The 17910-nt window shown below is 30.7% G+C and overlaps 1 protein-coding gene across 1 annotated transcript; it reads left to right on the forward strand.

The window, feature by feature from the left end:
• Positions 1 to 8605: 8605 nt before the first annotated feature.
• Positions 8606 to 16259, forward strand: LOC139427284 (homeobox protein 2-like). The gene is made up of 3 exons (XM_071188367.1): positions 8606 to 8648; positions 8997 to 12149; positions 15991 to 16259. Exons 1-3 carry the CDS (start codon positions 8606 to 8608, stop codon positions 16257 to 16259), a joined length of 3465 nt encoding a protein of 1154 aa, XP_071044468.1.
• Positions 16260 to 17910: the final 1651 nt, after the last annotated feature.

Consider the following 17910-nt stretch of genomic DNA (forward strand, 5'->3'; position numbering starts at 1 on the left):
GTTATATCATTAAATTTAGTAATACTATTTCTCGGGCATTAGGTTTTAACTCTTATAAGAATATACATATTTTTTTCTGTTAATGTACAAATATTTTTCCGATGTGTTTTGGATGTTCCTTCTCTAATAAAAAGAGATACCATTTTGTTTTCGGTTGTACAAGAAAGAAGATCAAGCATTTTTCTTTTTTAAATTTAATAAGCCACATTAAAGAAGGAACGTTGCAATGCTACACGCTACATTAACGACGTCTCCAGAGTAACTGAATGACGGTTCATATAGAAATCGCAGGTATGCGTCTCATACAACAACGCCCCCTATAGTTCGTTGCGATCGCGAATTAAATTATATGTGTCTCAAAACAAACTAAAAAAATATTTATAGAAAAACAATACTTTTATGACTTTTATTATTTTTATGCTAGTGAGAACCAAAGCAATATGGAAATGAATGAGGGAAAACTGGATCCTACCACGTGATTTCTCGGCCAATAAAAATGTAGCGTTAAACGATTAACGCAACCTTGTTGGAAGTCGCATAAGAAGTATAACTTCAATAAAAAAAAATAACGAATATTTTAATTTACTTGTTCTTTTACTGAAACTCTGAATTTAGTTAATTGCTGTAATAAATTAATATTAACAGTTTGTATACAGTTTAACTACTAATATAGTTCAGCTTTGGTTTAATGTCAAGTCAGGTTGCTGTAAGTTATACAGATATTTCAACGCCAAATGCATAAAAACTTTAAAATTACACTTTTTTCCGCATTACTATAGCATGCCTTATAGTTCTTAAAATTAATCTTCTGATATTTTTTATAAAATATATTGGAAAAGAGCTATAAGCAAAATAATAGCAATAATAATGGATCGGAATCATAGCCTAACCACAACTAAGAAATTAATCAAGCTGACTGATTTCTTATTTATATAAACTTTTCAGAAGTCTTAACTTTTCAATTTATAAAAACAGAATGAAAACACAGGAAAGTTTTTACCCAATTAAATGTTTCTTTTAAAACAACATGGAGCTATGGTGTTTTGCGTATATTTATATTATAAATGCATTACTCTTAAAATGTGATCTTGCAGGTAAATTAAAATTTATTTGCATATCTTACCAATTTATTGCTCACGTTTCACAAATATTTAAACTATTTTTAACTTTTAAAAAAGGTAACTTATTTGTCTGTATCGCAAAAAAAAATGATGAACGATCATGAAAGTTTGTATACCACTTTAAAAAAGTAGATATACCTTAAAATAAGAGATAATATGTATTTTAATGTGTGTAATAATCGTGTAACAAAGATAAAAGTTAAGGCTGCTTTGGTACCATAAAATACAGTTATATACTAGTGTCACTAATGAGTTTGTATTATGTGGTAGTATATTTATGTGAATATGGTTGAATATGTAGTTCAATTATTAAGTGCAATATATCATTGTTTATGTAAAGGGGGTGAGTATATTTGAAAGTTTTACAGCGGCATAGGCCAATAGGCCCATACGCCAAATACAATGGAATACATTAAAAAAAGGTCAACATACCCTTATATATAAAATACAAAAAATATATATAGAAGAATCGGGATGGCAACAGGCCATTTACATAAATTAACATAGTAATAAAATGTTTAAAAATATCAGGTCAACAGACCCTTATATGGCAGGTCAACAGACCCTTATAGTCTTAAAAAATTGTCCTATTTTACATAGCATTTTGCCTTTGGCAAGGATAGCGACAGTTAGAGGAAGGTATAAAATAATACATACCCTGATGAGCACCAGTATAACTGGGGTAAAAGTAACAAAGAGACATTGCTCGACAGGGTTCTACAAATGTGACAACTATCAAGCAAAGGTGACACCAGAGTGATTAAACATTGAAAAAGTTGACTAGCTGGAGACAAAAGTACAACAAAAACACTTACGGTAGTACAATGTAAAAAATCACCACCAATGTTTAAAATTTGGAATTAAAATCATTCAACTTATCATTAGCTAAAAGGGCAAGGGTAAAACCATTAGTCAGACCAGCTGACACAATATGTAAAACCAAGGGGTGAATATATATCTCACATATGAATAGATTATATTCTTAACCAATTACTGAAATTAATGAATGAGAAATTCAGTAAAACTGCCCAATATTTAGTGGTATTTAAATTTTTATCACATTACTGTATAGACAAATTTAACTATTGCATGATCAAAGTCATTGAATAAAGACATTGAATAAAAGTTACTGAGAGGTTTTCACAAAATAAATTTTAAGTTATTACAGACTCAATAGTCTTGCCTTCTGAGTTAGTTTCAAAATTTTAAGGCAACGGAGTTGAACATTGTTGATAGACGTAAATCCAAAACTGGGTCGACTGTTCAATACCTGTTATAAAGTAAAATAAAATCTCTTATAATTTTTTAATTGTTGTGGACTTCCAAACAAACTACTTTAAACGGCAATTGATAACTATTCTACTTTCAGGCCTACAACAAATAACTCGATAACTCAAGCCAGGATGAATCAGATAATAGAATGAGGCATCCATCACTCCTCCCAATGAGGCATTCCAAGTTTAAATCCCAGTTAAATTCATTCATAAACTGCTTCTGCCTCACATCGACTACCAAGGGGCATTTTTCTCTATAAGCAATTTAAATGCGGGTAAACCCCTATGGATTGAAATACGCTGTTATCTGCGTGCTGCTTCGAAAACTAGATAAGTCAATCCCTTCAAATTTTAAAATTAATTACAAATTTTATCATCATATGACATTACCAACTGAACAACTGTGAAGCAATATTTCTTTCAGCATTTCTTGCCATTGCAGCACAACGACAACACGAGTGTCAGTTAATTTCGAACTCAGACTGCAGCACGTCTTTGTTCGTTTTGCTTTGTGGTAGTTACTTTAAGAACATTGTTTTATAGTTTGTTTATCGGCTCCATGTGCTGCCGAACTTAGCTATACATTTAGAAACTTAATAAGAAAAACTTCTGGTTTCCTAAGCAAATGGCAGCAACCCGAGCATTCATATCTCCATCCATTTATTTAATCTAAGTCCTTTGTCAGTTTTGGAATACCTGCTATCTGTTGAAAGCTTCAATCTTTAGTAATTAATCATCAAATTAATGATTTCTGTGAGATCAAAGATCAACATTTTGAGCACCGGAAAAAATTATTAAAAAATAAGCTATTTGTTTCTGTATAGTTGAAACTTCCTCTTTGGTTTAAAGTTTTTTTCCACCAAAGTTTTTTCAATAGTGTATTCAAAGTAGATAAAATGATAATAAAATATTTTCAAAACATTTAAAAAAAACTATAGTTTTGCTCGAAAAAATAAGAAATGGAATATTGACTGTAAATAATAATCGAGATAATATAGTTTCAATTAATTTTAAATTATGATCATTTTATATGAAATTTATCTTAAAATGTGTAACAACAATTTTGTATAAAAAGTTGGTGGTTCATTTTATATTATAAATGTTATTCGAAAACCACCGACTTTTCTTCTTCTTCCATCGGCAAGACAGCTTAGTACCGGCCAGAGCCGTTCCAACTATAATTTGTCTACGGTAAGAACTCCCCCCGCCTCAAATTTTGGGACTGTCTGCTGCTATGGAATCAGGAATAGCTCATTTCAGGGAGGGTAGCTTCTCTTCAGTCGAGGGCTAACACAATAAATCGAAGAAAAAGATTCACTTTCTCTCGCCGACCTGAGCCAAAACCTGTTCTAAACAATGACCCCACACCCTTACTTGAAATAGTTATATCACGTTACTATAGTCACCGCCATGGGTGCAGACGAATGGCAAGGGGAGTTCTTACTTTAGACAAACTATAGTCTGCCTCGATCGGATCAGATTTCTCCATTTATTGATTCCCATGGTTTTAAGATCTTTTTCACAGAATCAAACCATCTGGTGTTTGGTCTTGCCTTTTTTTCGGTCACCTGTAAAAATTCTAAAAGTGATCTTCTTAACAGGGATACCATCATTCCTTCTATAAGCGTCTTATCTTATTCTATAGGATTTAATAACTGAAATAATGTTTGATTGCTTAATTTTTCTGTACAGCTCATAACTGTACTGAATCCACCAAACGCTATCTTTAATAGCTCCGAACTATTTTTCTTTCAAACATTAATAGTTTATTTTCCTCAGTTCTGCTAACTTTTTATCAGCAAATATTTTACTTCATACTTTTTCTTAGAACTCGCCAAGTATTTTTTTAAAAAAATAATGGCACTTTTTCCAGACATTTTATCATTTTCGTCGATTTGGTATCGGCGGTAAAACTCGATATGAGATCAGATGTATTTGTGTTGCTTATACCTAGATAGAAGAGCTTATATAAATCCGCTTATATACTCGATTATTAACAGAGTAGATAGATAAATAGAAACTAAAGATAAAGGTTAGTATTATAATTAAATAATAAATTAAAATATTAATTTAGTTACAATACAAAGAAAATTATTAAACATTATTCGGTAGCAATAATTAATTCTTTCTGAGTATTTAGTGGAAAGTTTAATCAAATATCGGTCGGAGAAAGGCTGTCAGGAAAGTCAAGAGTCAGTCATCTTAAATACCGACTCCATAGATCAACACTATGAGATATTTTGCAAAACAGAAAGACATATACTGATAAATTTAATAAAGCTAAAATATTTCAGTTTTTTTATTTATTTATTGCACTTCCTGAAGTCTTTACTTTATTAGTACAGCAAAACACTTTTTTAAGAGTTCGTCTTTTCAAAATAAAAATTAACTCTAATAAATTAATTAATTTTATTTTATAACCGTCGTTGAACAGCCGACCCAATTTTTTGGGTTTACGTCTACTAATGTTCAACTCAGCAGCCTTGTAATTTTGAACCCAATCCAGAAAACAAGGGAACTTCTGTATCAAGTTTTGGGAGAAATTTACTTTCTTGGATGACTTTTTTTGGTGGAATTAACCCGCATTTGCGTTACATGGAATGGAAAACCACGAGTACCTCACACGGTTATCCTGACGGCAAGAGGACTACAACCGTCTATCACTGATCCGTCTACCACTGAGGATATTTTACGCCAGCACTGTGGTAGGTGCAAGTCGAATGGGGAGTTTATATCGGCCAGCCATAGCTGGGATTCGAACCCGGTTCAATTCATTGTAACGCTCTATACCTTGAGCCATAACGGCAATCAATATCATTTATTTTTTATGTCTGTCGTTGAACAGCCGACCCAATTTTGGGTTTACGACTACTAATATTCAACTGTGTAGCCTTGTAATTTTGAACCAATCCAGATGACAAGGAAAATCCTGGATCAGTACCCTCAGAGGTATTGATTTGTTATGGGAACATGGAGGACTTTGCGACTCGACAGATTTAATGTGCATCAGTCACCATTTACTACACGGGGAGTCTTCGCCTGGCGGGGATCGAAAACACGAACTCTTGGACATGAGTCCAGTGCCCTACCAACCAGGCTATCCCAGCCTCAATCAATATCATTTGTCATGATGCAGTTGCTTGAGAATAACTCACAATATTCAAAATTAATCACACTCAAACAATTTTTTCCGGTGCTTTTCCCTTTCGCTGGACCGGGAAAAACCTATAACCACAACACTTATAGTAGTACCTAAATTAGTATATTTGGTGCCTATCAAAAATCGCACAAATTACAATAGTATCTGTAGTATTAATTACCAAAATTAATTAAACATTTTTGTCGACAATAATATAAGGGTTTTTTATGGTTCTCCCAAATGAGTCAGTACCTTTTCTCTAATATAAGTTTGCGTTTTAGTAACTAACTTATTTTTTTTTTATTTTATTTACGTTATTAAAATTACATTATTATGATTTTAAATTATTTAGTTCTATAGAAACACGCTGTAAGAGCATAACTAAAAAAAAAATAAACACGTGTTTTCAGATGACTTTAGAAATACTAATTCGGTGACGTAGCACCAATCCACGTGCCATCCACGTTGATCACAGTTTGTAAGAAATAATTAAATATTAACAACAAGCAATAAAAGCGGAAACAGAATCGTCTACAGTTTTACTCATAGCTATTGCTAATACATATCAAACTCCTATCCCCAACGAACTAAATGAAATTTTTAAACGAGTTTTTAAATTGGTGTTACTTTTTCTCATTGTAGTCGATATCTGATTTTCAGAAAACCTTAGCACAAGTGGTTGAGTTAAAAAAGATTTAAAATAGCGTTGTGACTCAGCGGCCAGACATAAATGTAAAATAAACACAAATGTAAAGATGAAAAAGCACCTTATATAAAAATTATCATATGTATTAGTATTATCACATATTGTTTAATAATAAAAGAATGAAATTCGCATTAGCAGTCCAAAGGGTCTTGTGAATTATTATTCGATGCCGCGTCTGGAATCAGAATCGATTCCTGCTTGGAGCATTCAAACTCCCACGAGAGTATTTAAGATTATTTATTAAAATACTGCACTGTAAAATTACAAGAATTCGCACTTTTCCGAAATAAAATCAGTGTATCTACATTGTGTGCTCACGTTTTTGGTATGGCCATTAAAAGGACATTTCTTTTTCTTAAAGCTTTTAGTCTAACGATATGAAATCGTTATTTTAATCAAAACTGTAACCTAAAAATATGCTCAAGCCTCTCATGACCATGTTAGGTACCCACATCACATAAAATTTTCATTTATTAAAGTGTATGAAAAAAGTCGTTATTTTTTTTTTAAATAAATATTCAGAATTTAAATTCAAACAAATTTAGATTTTAGGCATGAAAATTCTAATTTCTATCTTGCGCGTGTTTCTAAATTTAAAGTTTACGTTTTCGTCCTCAAAAAAGGAAGAAGCTAAAGGAATTTTTCTTAGTATTTGACCACTCTTTATCTGCTTAAAATTTTGAACCTAAACAAAATCCGCGATATACCCTATTAATTATTTGCATCGACTAAAAATGGTTTTATTAATTTATCGAATTTATTCTAGAATTGAATTGGATTTCCAAGGTCTTACTCGCAAAAAAATTGCGAATCAATTATTTTACAGATTTTTTCTTTCAAATTGTCATTTATAAAAATTTCGTTTTAAAACTAACAGAATGAAAAGGTTTCACAGCACGCGCACTCAATGTGTTAAGTAAATATTGAAGATTGTATCTATTTCAAAGTAACTGGTAAATTATCAATGCAATTGTCTCTTTTTTTCTTATTTACTCAGCTGTAGGATACATTTTAGTCATAATACACATAATTCAAACGCTCATAGAGGATTCATTTGGCCGAATAAAGCCAATGATCGAGGATATTCCTCTATTGTATTTTATACAATAAAAACGCTGATATGTGGTACATTCCACTGTTATATCAAAAAGCAAAATAATAAAAAAGCCCAAACCAAGTGAATAAAATGCCTAAATCAGTGGTAAGTCCACGTGGTCCGAACCACACCCGAAATTGAATAAAATACATACAGTGAAACAAGAAAGAAAGGTAGATTAAACTAATATTTTTTTTTTTTTAAAAATAGCTGTTCATTTTTTGCACTAATTACCTCGGCTTAGCTATTGTTTTGATCAAAAAATATTCTTTCTACCTTTTTCATTATTTTTTTCAATTTAATAATATTTTTGCTTTTGTTTTAGCTTCAGTCACTGTTTGAAACACCACTTAATTTTGTTATTTTGAGTACGTAATTCCGGTACTTTATGCAATGAGTTTGGTGCTGTGTAGCAGTGCCCAGCTTTTGTAACATTAAATTCGTCATTCATTGAATCAATTTTCTTATGACAATTTAATAATTCAAAACTTTTTATAACACATTGAGGGTATTTTTATAATTGTACATTTGCCAGAGTATGATAGAACGTATTTTCTTTAATTATTTGGGATAGTTCAGTCATCTAAATTCTGACATAGAGTATCTTTAATAATACTCTAAATACTATGTCATAATATAATATTTTTAACTCTTTAAAAAAATCCAGACTTAATTAGATATTAAATCAAATACCAAAATTTAAATCATTTAACAAATTATGTAAATATAAGAAGAACAATTCATGGTAGTAAGTATATGAAAGTTTTCCTTCCTTATTTATACCACAACAATATTATATTTCATACTTAGTTTTTACGCAGCCCCCAAAATTCATATATAAGTTTGAAGATTTTAGAACAGCTAGAATCGTTCTCTTTTAAACCTAGAATAGGTTCCCAGCTGAAAGAAATTTAGTAATACAAATAAAGAATGAAATTAAGTTATTTTTATTTTATCTTTGCAGCAAGGGTAAAATAACGTAAATCTGAGAAGCTATTAGTAATACTATCAGGACATTCAAAAATAATTATTATACTTTAACTTAGAAATTAAAATATGAAACTTTCTTTTCCAAAAACAAAGTATCGGAAGACATAAAATAATTCAAAACTATATTCGCTTATTTACATATTTTTTTCCCAAAAATTTTTATATCTAAAAGTTTTAAGACTCCCTTCAAAACAAAAGCCTGATTACGCCCCAGGCCCAGTTCTGTTACTTAGAAACAATTTTTAATATTGGATATTTTTATAAAGTAATAATAAAATCATGTTATGTGAAAGCAATTGTTATGTTCCATTTACTTCATCAGGTAAATATAAACTTTCTTAGCTTGGGAATCATTTGATATTATTTTTAAAAATATCATTGCTCATTTCTTGTAAAGAAATATATAACAATTAAACTTTGCCTAAATCACTTGAAAATTATCAGTTAATTAAAATTTAAATGTTTTTATGGTTGTTTAAAGTAATAACTATTTGTGCATTTATTTTTAAAAAATTATAATTTTTATAAATTTATTAAATCAAAGCTAATAAAATAAATAAGTTAAATAAAGTAAAAAATTTCTTCAATGACTTAAGAATAGTTTAATTCCTTTTAATTATTTTAGTTTGTCTGTTTAAAAATAGCTAAAATGAATTAATCCTTTTTTTAGGAGGGATTAGAACCAAAACGGGAAAGAAACTTGATCGGAATAACATTGAAATCAGGAAAATTAACTTATGGAACAACAAAAGAAAAAAACATTTAAAATCGAATGCAATATTTTTTAGTCGGAAAAAAAGAATATCTAGAGAAACACACGAGAATAATATTCTTAATAATGATTATTCAAAATCTCCATCCAATAATGAAACTTTACCTCTTGAAGAACAAAAAAGAACAATCGATATTGTCAACTCTCAATCTTGGAAATATCCATCAAGCTCTGAAAACGATTCAAACGTTAATTCAAGTCTTTTTCATACTGATAATTTGAGAAAAAGACAAGTCAACGACGAAAACAAAGAGTATAAACTCCATGGCGATATTAACCAGAATAATGATTCAACACATAAGTTTGGTGAGGAAGCAAAAACTACTATGCGAATATTTCAGAAAAATATTCTAGAGGCGCCTGGTGCTGCTTCTTATAAGACCTTGCCTTTAGAAAAGCAAAAGAGAATAATCAATATAATCAATTCTCGATTCTGGAAATATCCATCAACTACAAAAAATGACTCAGATGTCAGTTCAAGCCATTCTCATAATGGCGATTTAATAGAAAGAGACTCTTTCTTAGATGGTAAGTTAAACCAAAAATATAAAGAAAACAGAGATATCAACCAGTACTTTGGTATCAAAGACAGGCTTAAAAAAACTGTCGGAGCAAAGTTTTCAAACGACATGGTCATTCAGGATATTCCCGAGTCTACATCCAATAGCAAGACTTTGCCTCTTGAAGAACAAAAAAGAGTAATCGATATTACCAATTCTCAATTTTGGAAATATCCTTCGGGGGCTTTAAATGACTCTTTCAACTCTAGACTTTCACGTCGTCAGGATTCTAAAAGACGATATTTATTGGAAAGTGGTAGGTTAAACCATAAAAACAAATTAAATAATATTTACCAGAACTTTGATGCTAAAGATGGATTTGATACAAGGTCCAAAAAAGCTGAAGTAAACTTCCCCACTCTTAAGATGTCTGGTTCTGAACAGGTGAATGTTATAAACTCAAATACTTGGATAGTTTACAACACTCCATCGGTAAATAATGGGGCTGTGTTGCGTAAAAAGTTTCGAAACACGCAAATAATTCTTAAAAATAATAAAAACCCATCCGATGCCACTAACATGCTTTTAATGGGGGATATTGGCTCAATAATCCAAAAGCTGATAAATCTAAATAGTTCCGAATCACAAACGAAAGATCCTGAAACAGCTTTCACCAAACCTCAAGAAACATATCAGATGGATGAAACCTTCGGAAAACAATTTTCGAAACATGACGAACAAAACGAAAATGAAAACAATTTTCGGGAATTCGATCAAATTTCAAACAAACCACAAGTTTCTTTCGCTTCTATTTCAGATCGTAACAAACCACATCAAATAAGATACGGTATTAAAGAAATAAATCGACCCATTGATAATTTTAATGCTTATAGCAGTTTGACCTCTAACCTCCCAGACTCGAAACAATCTTTTGTTCAAGAAGAACTTGATAAGAAATTTGATTCTAAAAATGAGTATGATAAAACTTATCAAAACGAGAATGCCCTTAATAATAAACTTCCTAAGGATTATAACATCAAAAATGTATTTGGAATACCCAATGAAAAAGAAAGTATTCTTAATAACGAGGGGCTTAAAAATTTAGATCTCAAAAATATGTTTGGAAAACCTGATGAAAAAAAGAATTATGTGAAAAGTGAAGAGATTAAAAATTTAGATCCCAAAAATAAGCTTGCAAATCCCGAGCAAAATGAAAATATTCTTTTTAATGAAGGTCTTAAAAACTCATATCCCAAAAATATTTTTGCAAAACCTAACCTTTATGAAAATATTCTTAACAATGTAGGGCAGAGGAATTTAGATCCCAAAAATCAGTATGAAAAGCTTTATCTAGATGAGAACATTCGTAATAATGTACCAAGTACAGACAAACACTTAGTAACAGACGATTATAGATCAGCCCAGGAGCAACCTAAATCATTAGATGATTTATTGTTAACCCAAAATAGAGGTAACAGTGACGTATTTGAAGAAGATACCAGTAAAAAACCTACTTTCACAAATATATTAACAAACATTTCTCCTAATAATGGTGTCATCAACTTGGTACATAAAGGAGGAATATCACCTGATAAATTGAATAGGGATTTATATTTAAATGAAAAAGACATAGCTGTAACCAATGTAAATAAGTTTGAAAATAATTTTAGCCCTAAGCCTTATCAATTTAAAAATCTTATCGATAATGTACTCCATAGTACAAATACAGATTTGATAACCGAAGCAGTTGAAATATCGGACCAAAATAAACTAGATGCAATTAATAATGAAAAAAATGAAGCAGAACTGGGAGAAAATTATGAAAAAAATTATGGATTACATAATGCAAACACGAGCATAATAAAAGAAGAAATCAATTCACCCAATCCCTCTAAATTAATTAAGGATTTTATGAAAAATCGTCAAAATGAAAGTCTTATCGATTTCGTGCTTTATAGTACAGATGCAAACTCAGTAAAAAAAGAAACTATATCCCCATATAGATCTAAACCATTAGATAAAAAGAAAGTACCTTTTAGTAAACAGCAAGAGACCAAATTTTTAACAGAATTCGGAACACAGAACAAAGAAAATCAAGAGGACTCCATACGAGACTATGATTATGATTCTTCATCAAACCTGAGGTTAGAAAAAAGTCAGAAAATCATCAATCGCAAGGGTGGAAAAACCAGGCCGGTAACAAACCCATCAGCGGTAATCACCAACAACATCTCTTCAAAGCTTTCTTTGTCTCTGTCAAATGAGCTGAAAAAAGCTATAAAAATTTCAAGAAATGGTAATGACAGAATAAAACCTGTTATAATCATAGCGAAGAATACAGCTAGAGAAGATGATGACCGACCTACGGAGTTGCACACTCTCTACCCACCTTGGGAAAAAAATAAGTTAGACTACAATGCAAAAAATACCGCTCTTTTTCCAGTTGAAAAATCAATAAAGCAAGAAAATGATGAAAATCGGTTAGAAATGCGATTCAGATCTCCCCACAGAAGTAAGAAGCCTGAAATACATTATAAGAAACATCAGCTGCGTAAGTACATATAACTTCAATTCATTTTGGTTAGTTAAACGAATAGTTATAATAGTTAAAAGAGTAATGGGTAGTAAAAAAAATAATGGATAGTTTAAAAAATAATTTTAAAATTGATCTTCAAACCAATATGATTAAATTTGAGACGCTGCAAGTAATGTTGGGAATTACTAGTCTAATTTAGACTTACAGTTGCAAAAATATATTTAACACTTAACGAACGAGCCCATTTTCCAGTTGATGTTACCAGTCTATCGGCGGAATTTCAACTAGTTTTAATTGCTTTCATGATAAAGGGAGAAAACGACACCTAGCCACTCGTTGCCACGCCTATTTTAGGTGTGTGCAGTTTTCGAAAATAAATTAAATATTTTGCAATTAAATTATGATATTATCAAAAAAAGTTTTTTTTAGTACACTAAAAAGTCAACTGTATTAGGACTTATTGCATTAAAGGGAAAGCTGGACAAAACATGTTCCATATTTTTTTTTTAACTAAATTGTGAAAGAAATCGCTTACATTTTTATGCAAAGGATGAATTCACCCTTTAGCTCCAAAAATAAAAATTATTCAATGTTTAAAAAAAATATTCGGAGGTTAAGTTAATAATTTTTTGAGGTAATCTAAAACCATGTTTCGCCGAACCTGGTTGAATAAAACGATGTATGTATAGAAATAATGAAAAGCTGCTCTATTTCCTACTGAAATATTTTTATAGCAACGAATTAGCATTAGATCAAAGACCATCTATTTTGTAAAACCATCTATACTATAATCATAGAATCAAAGGAATGTATTCGGAATGCATTCTTCAAACTTCATGTGCATTTCCAGCTTCCAAGCTTCATTTGCGTTTTTATAGTTGTGGTAAACTGTATTAAACTATTCAAGAATTTTAATTTAAGGTATTAAGGAATATAGTTACTGAATCTTGACTACCTGACAAAGTCACGGTTTCACGAACGGTTATCATCACGGTTTTGCAAAGTCACGTGATGATAAAATTAACCAAAATAAATCTTCAAGCAAATAGGAGCGGCAGAATTTAATTAGTGGAGTAAAAATCATAACTTTTCTGATTGTTGGCGAACAGTTAATCTACACAGCCTTTCCTTCGTTTTCAAATATTATAGAAATTAGTCTGCTACTAGTTTCATGTGATTTCTGATAAATAGCAGCAGTAGTCTAGGCGAAATTGCCAAGTTCGGGTTTCATTCCTCTATTCGATTTTGTACAACTCTACCCTAATTTTTTAATTCTTTGCTACAGCCATAATCACCTATTTCAAATATAGGTTACTTATTAATAATTTTATATATAATATCAACATATCTCTCTATTGACGATCATTCTTAGTTATACCGCGAACCTCAGAGAATTCTTGAAATATCACGTCGTGCCACCTTTTTGGAGGCATTCGATTATTGGAATATTTAATATCGCAAATGTGCCTATTTTCGTTTGGAAGGGTTAAGCAACATAGGTTAAAGAAATGAAAAGTTAAAAATTGCATTATTGACTGAATTGCATGCAGATTGAATCATGCAGAGGGAATGCATGTAGAGAGATATGTGTTATACCAGAATTAAATATCCATTTATCCGTTGGATTTTATGACACAAAAACAAGAAGCAACTTTTTAGGGTGACAAGATCATCCATCACAAATTCATGATAAAAGATGTTATACTTCCTTAGAAACTAAAAATGAATGAGATGTTATACTTCCTTCTGAAATTAAAAATGAATATTCCAGTAGGATTATTCTGCCCCAACACACAGAGCAAATGCCACTCATTGCTGGATGTACATTTTTCTGACTTTCTTACAGCACTAAAATAGTCATCTTTTTCATCAAACTTGAACTTAATCTTAGAGACAAAGGTCTGTTCTAAATCTCATGAATTATTTACAACTCTAAAAAATAAAACAATACGTAAATGAGTTGTAACCCATAGCAGAAAATCTTGTAACACATTTACAACTCTAAATTATTAAAAGCTCGTAAGTGTTTTACAGCGTATAATGTTTCCGTGTTAAAGGGAACTGATTTGGATGCGATATATTTGGACTGATTTGGATCCCATATGTTAAATGCTTCCAAGTTATTTCTATTACCGGGTAAATAGTATTATGATNGTTGGACTACAATGCAAAAAATACCGCTCTTTTTCCAGTTGAAAAATCAATAAAACAAGAAAATGATGAAAATCGGTTAGAAATGCGATTTAGATCTCCCCACAGAAGTAAGAAGCCTGAAATACATTATAAGAAACATCAGCTGCGTAAGTACATGTAACTTCAATTCATTTTGGTTAGTTAAAGGAATAGTTATAATAGTTAAAAGAGTAATGGGTAGTAAAAAAAAATAATGAATAAATAAAAAAATAATTTCAAAATAGATGTTCAAACCAATATGATTAAATTTGAGACACTGCAATTAATGTTGAGAATTACTAGTCTAATTTAGACTTACGGTTACAAAAATACAATTAACACTTAGCGAACGAGCCCATTTTCCAGTTGATGTTGCCTGTTGATCGGTGGAATTTCAAGTAGTTTTAATTGCTTTCATAATAAAGTGAGAAAACGACGCCCTGTCACTCGTTGCCCAGCCTTGTTTTAGATGGGTGCAATTTTCTTACAATTAAATTGTAATATTATCAAAAAAGTTTTTTTAGTGCACTAAAAAGGACAACTGTATTAGGACTTATTATACTAAAGGGAAAACTGGACAAAACATGTTCCTTAATTTTTTTTATTATTTTTTTTTAGAAAAAAAGCTAAATTGTGACCGAAATTGCTTACATTTTTATGTGAAGGATAAATTCACCCTTTAGCTCCAAAAATAAAGAAATTTTAATGTTTAAAAAAAAATATTTTGGAGGTTAAGCTAATAATTTCTTGAGGTAAGCTAAAACCATGTTTCATCAAACCTGGTTATATAAAACGAGGTATGTAAAGATAAAATGAAAAAGTGCTCTGTTTCCTACTGAAATATTTTTTATAGCAACGAATTAGCATTAGATCAAAGACCATTGATAATGTAAAACCATATATACTATAATCAAAGAATGTAAGAAATGTATTAGGAATGCATGCAGATTGAATCATGCAGAGGAAATGCAAGTGGGTGTTATAGCAGAATTAAGTATCCATCTATCCATTGGATTTTATGACACAAAAGCAAGAAGCAACTTTTTAGGGTGACAAGATCATCTATCACAAACTCTTGACAGACGATGTTATACTTCCTTAGACTTGCAATTTTTTTTCTGAAATAAAAAAATTGATATTCCAGCAGGATTATTCTGCTCCAACACACAAAGCAAAAGCCGCTCACTGCGCAATGTACATTTTTCTGACTTTCTTACAGCACTAAAATAGCCATCTTTTTCGTCAGACTTGAACTTAATCTTAGAGTCAAAGAACTGACATTAGAAGACTTAAAGATTAGTCAGACTTGAACTAATCTTTAAGTCTTCTAAATGATTTACAACTCTAAAAAAATAAACAATAAGTAAATGAGTTGTAACCCACAGCAGAAAATCTCGTAACACATTTACAGCTCTAAATTATTAAAAGCTTGCAAGTATTTTACAGCGTGTAATGTTTCGGTGTTGAAGGGAACTGATTTGGATGCGATATATTTGGACTGATTTGGATGCGATATATTATATGTTTCCAAGTTATTTCTGTTACCAAGTAAATAGTATTATGATTAGTTTAAAAACTAATCACCCCGAGAATCTGTATTTTTAAGTATAAAATAATTGTTTTTCAATTTCATTAATAATTTAATTTGTATTAATGTTTCATAACTTTAAAAAAATCATTACAGCTGGTGATTTTGTTGGATATGTGCGAAGTAAAAAACATATCGATGTTTCAAATAGCCTCGGTGCAAAGGACAGTTCTAGGATACATTCTGAAAGAAAAAAAAGGGAAGTTAAAAGTGATGTGCCACCAAAAATTCAATTTTTGTCTACAAACGAAAAGAAAAAAATTCTTGCGAACATACCTTTGGACAACTGTTGCTACAATGGAGGAACATGTATTCGTTCACCTAAACCAGACGGTAAATGTTTTACACATATATATCAACAATAAAATAGTTTAAAAAATATTTGCACACTTTTCATATTTTCGAATCTAAATGGAAATAGTCTACTCTTCAATTTAAATACTTATTAAATTTGTTTCCGTTCTTAAAACTGCTCACTGGCTCGTGCAAATTATACATCAAATTTTATTTGATTATTGCCAACTCGAGAAAAGAAATTCCATCAGTTTTCGGACAATATACGTATTAGTGTTTCATATAATAGTGGGTGGCGTCACCCTCCAGAACTGCTTCAGCCGTCTCTTTCGGATTGTCTCGCACGCAGATTGGTTGATATACTAGACTAGCTCTGTGTGCAAGCTGACACTTTTTTGGAAAAACTAGGTTCTGAAAATATGGAGAAAAAAATACGTCTCCTTTCCTTTCGATTTATGAACAGTGAGCAAACTAAAAAAAACGGACCAGTAGGAATAACTTTTGTTCCAATGATTAGATTTTCACATTCTCGGACTCAAACTTACAGGTTTAAGGAGGTTGCTTCAACTATGCTAATTAATTAGTGCAGACAATATTTTAAGTTACGAAATCAGACACAAAAACGTATTTTCTCCGAATAAACAAATTTTTTTCTGACGGATTAGGATTTCTGACCCCCAAAATATCGGAAGTAGCCCCAATCTGAAAAATATGGTTCATATTATATGGTCAGGAGACCAGTATGTTAATTTTTGCTTAGTTCAATATATCTCGAAAACCTGTTGAGTGAATAGAAAAAGCTTTACACATATCTATAAAATTCATTTATCCGAAGATAATTCCTTGCAAAATATAACTTGCAGCAAGTATTTATTATTTTAATAAATAATATTAATATTAAATAAAATTATCATTACTTTGGACCGCTCTCCTGACCAAACTATTTGGGACCATATTTCCAGATTGCTGTTACCCCTTGAATGCTAGGGGTCAGAAATCCAAATCCGTCAAAAAAAGGTATGTTTGTTCAGAGAAAGTACTTTTTGTGACTGATTTCGTAACTTTAAAAATCGTTAGCATATTTAAGGTCACCCCTTTGAATCGTTAAGAATGACTTGTCGTACTCGATGATCTTATTATTAAATCAAAAGTCATTTGGGTGATCCGTTTTTTATTTTTCCCACTGTACATCTAGGTACTATTACGTTTCTGAAGGGTGGTCAAAACCTCTTTCCACAGTATATACCTATTTCTATGTAAGATATTTATTACTGCAATACCTGTAGTGCCTTTAACAGTACTTAATTAAGCATCAATGATGTTATTAACAGTTTAACGATTTCTTACAGCATCTTGAAACGGAATATTACCTTCATTTCTCTCGCTCAAACGTTAGAACCAAAAAATCATAAACTGAAGAAAAAACATTAATACCAAAACATTAATTTTTATTTTATTAGAATTTAAACAACGTCATGCAACATAAGTAGCTAAAATTCTGCATATTCTAAGAATTTATATACAGAATTGTAAATTTGTCAGTTTAGTAACAATAGGCAATAGAAATTACTCACGCCTAAATTAGATATTATTATTATTGTCATTAGTAGATATTATTTAGTTGCTGCGTTTTTTCATTGGATATTCTTTTAATTTTCATGCTGGTGACTGCTCTCTTGCTTGATATTTCAGTTTTCTTTTACCATTGTGAAGAAAGAATTT

This window comes from Parasteatoda tepidariorum, chromosome 2, assembly GCF_043381705.1.
Source record: "Parasteatoda tepidariorum isolate YZ-2023 chromosome 2, CAS_Ptep_4.0, whole genome shotgun sequence".
In the NCBI taxonomy this organism is placed as follows: Eukaryota; Metazoa; Arthropoda; class Arachnida; order Araneae; family Theridiidae; genus Parasteatoda; species Parasteatoda tepidariorum.

Bases quoted from the DNA above. Each gene is read 5' to 3' on its own strand.
- LOC139427284 (XM_071188367.1), top strand. From the start codon at position 8,606: ATGTTATGTGAAAGCAATTGTTATGTTCCATTTACTTCATCAG. The intron at 8,649-8,996 runs GTAAATATAAAC...TCCTTTTTTTAG, and splicing joins TGTTCCATTTACTTCATCAG to GAGGGATTAGAACCAAAACG. The intron at 12,150-15,990 runs GTAAGTACATAT...AAATCATTACAG, and splicing joins TTATAAGAAACATCAGCTGC to CTGGTGATTTTGTTGGATAT.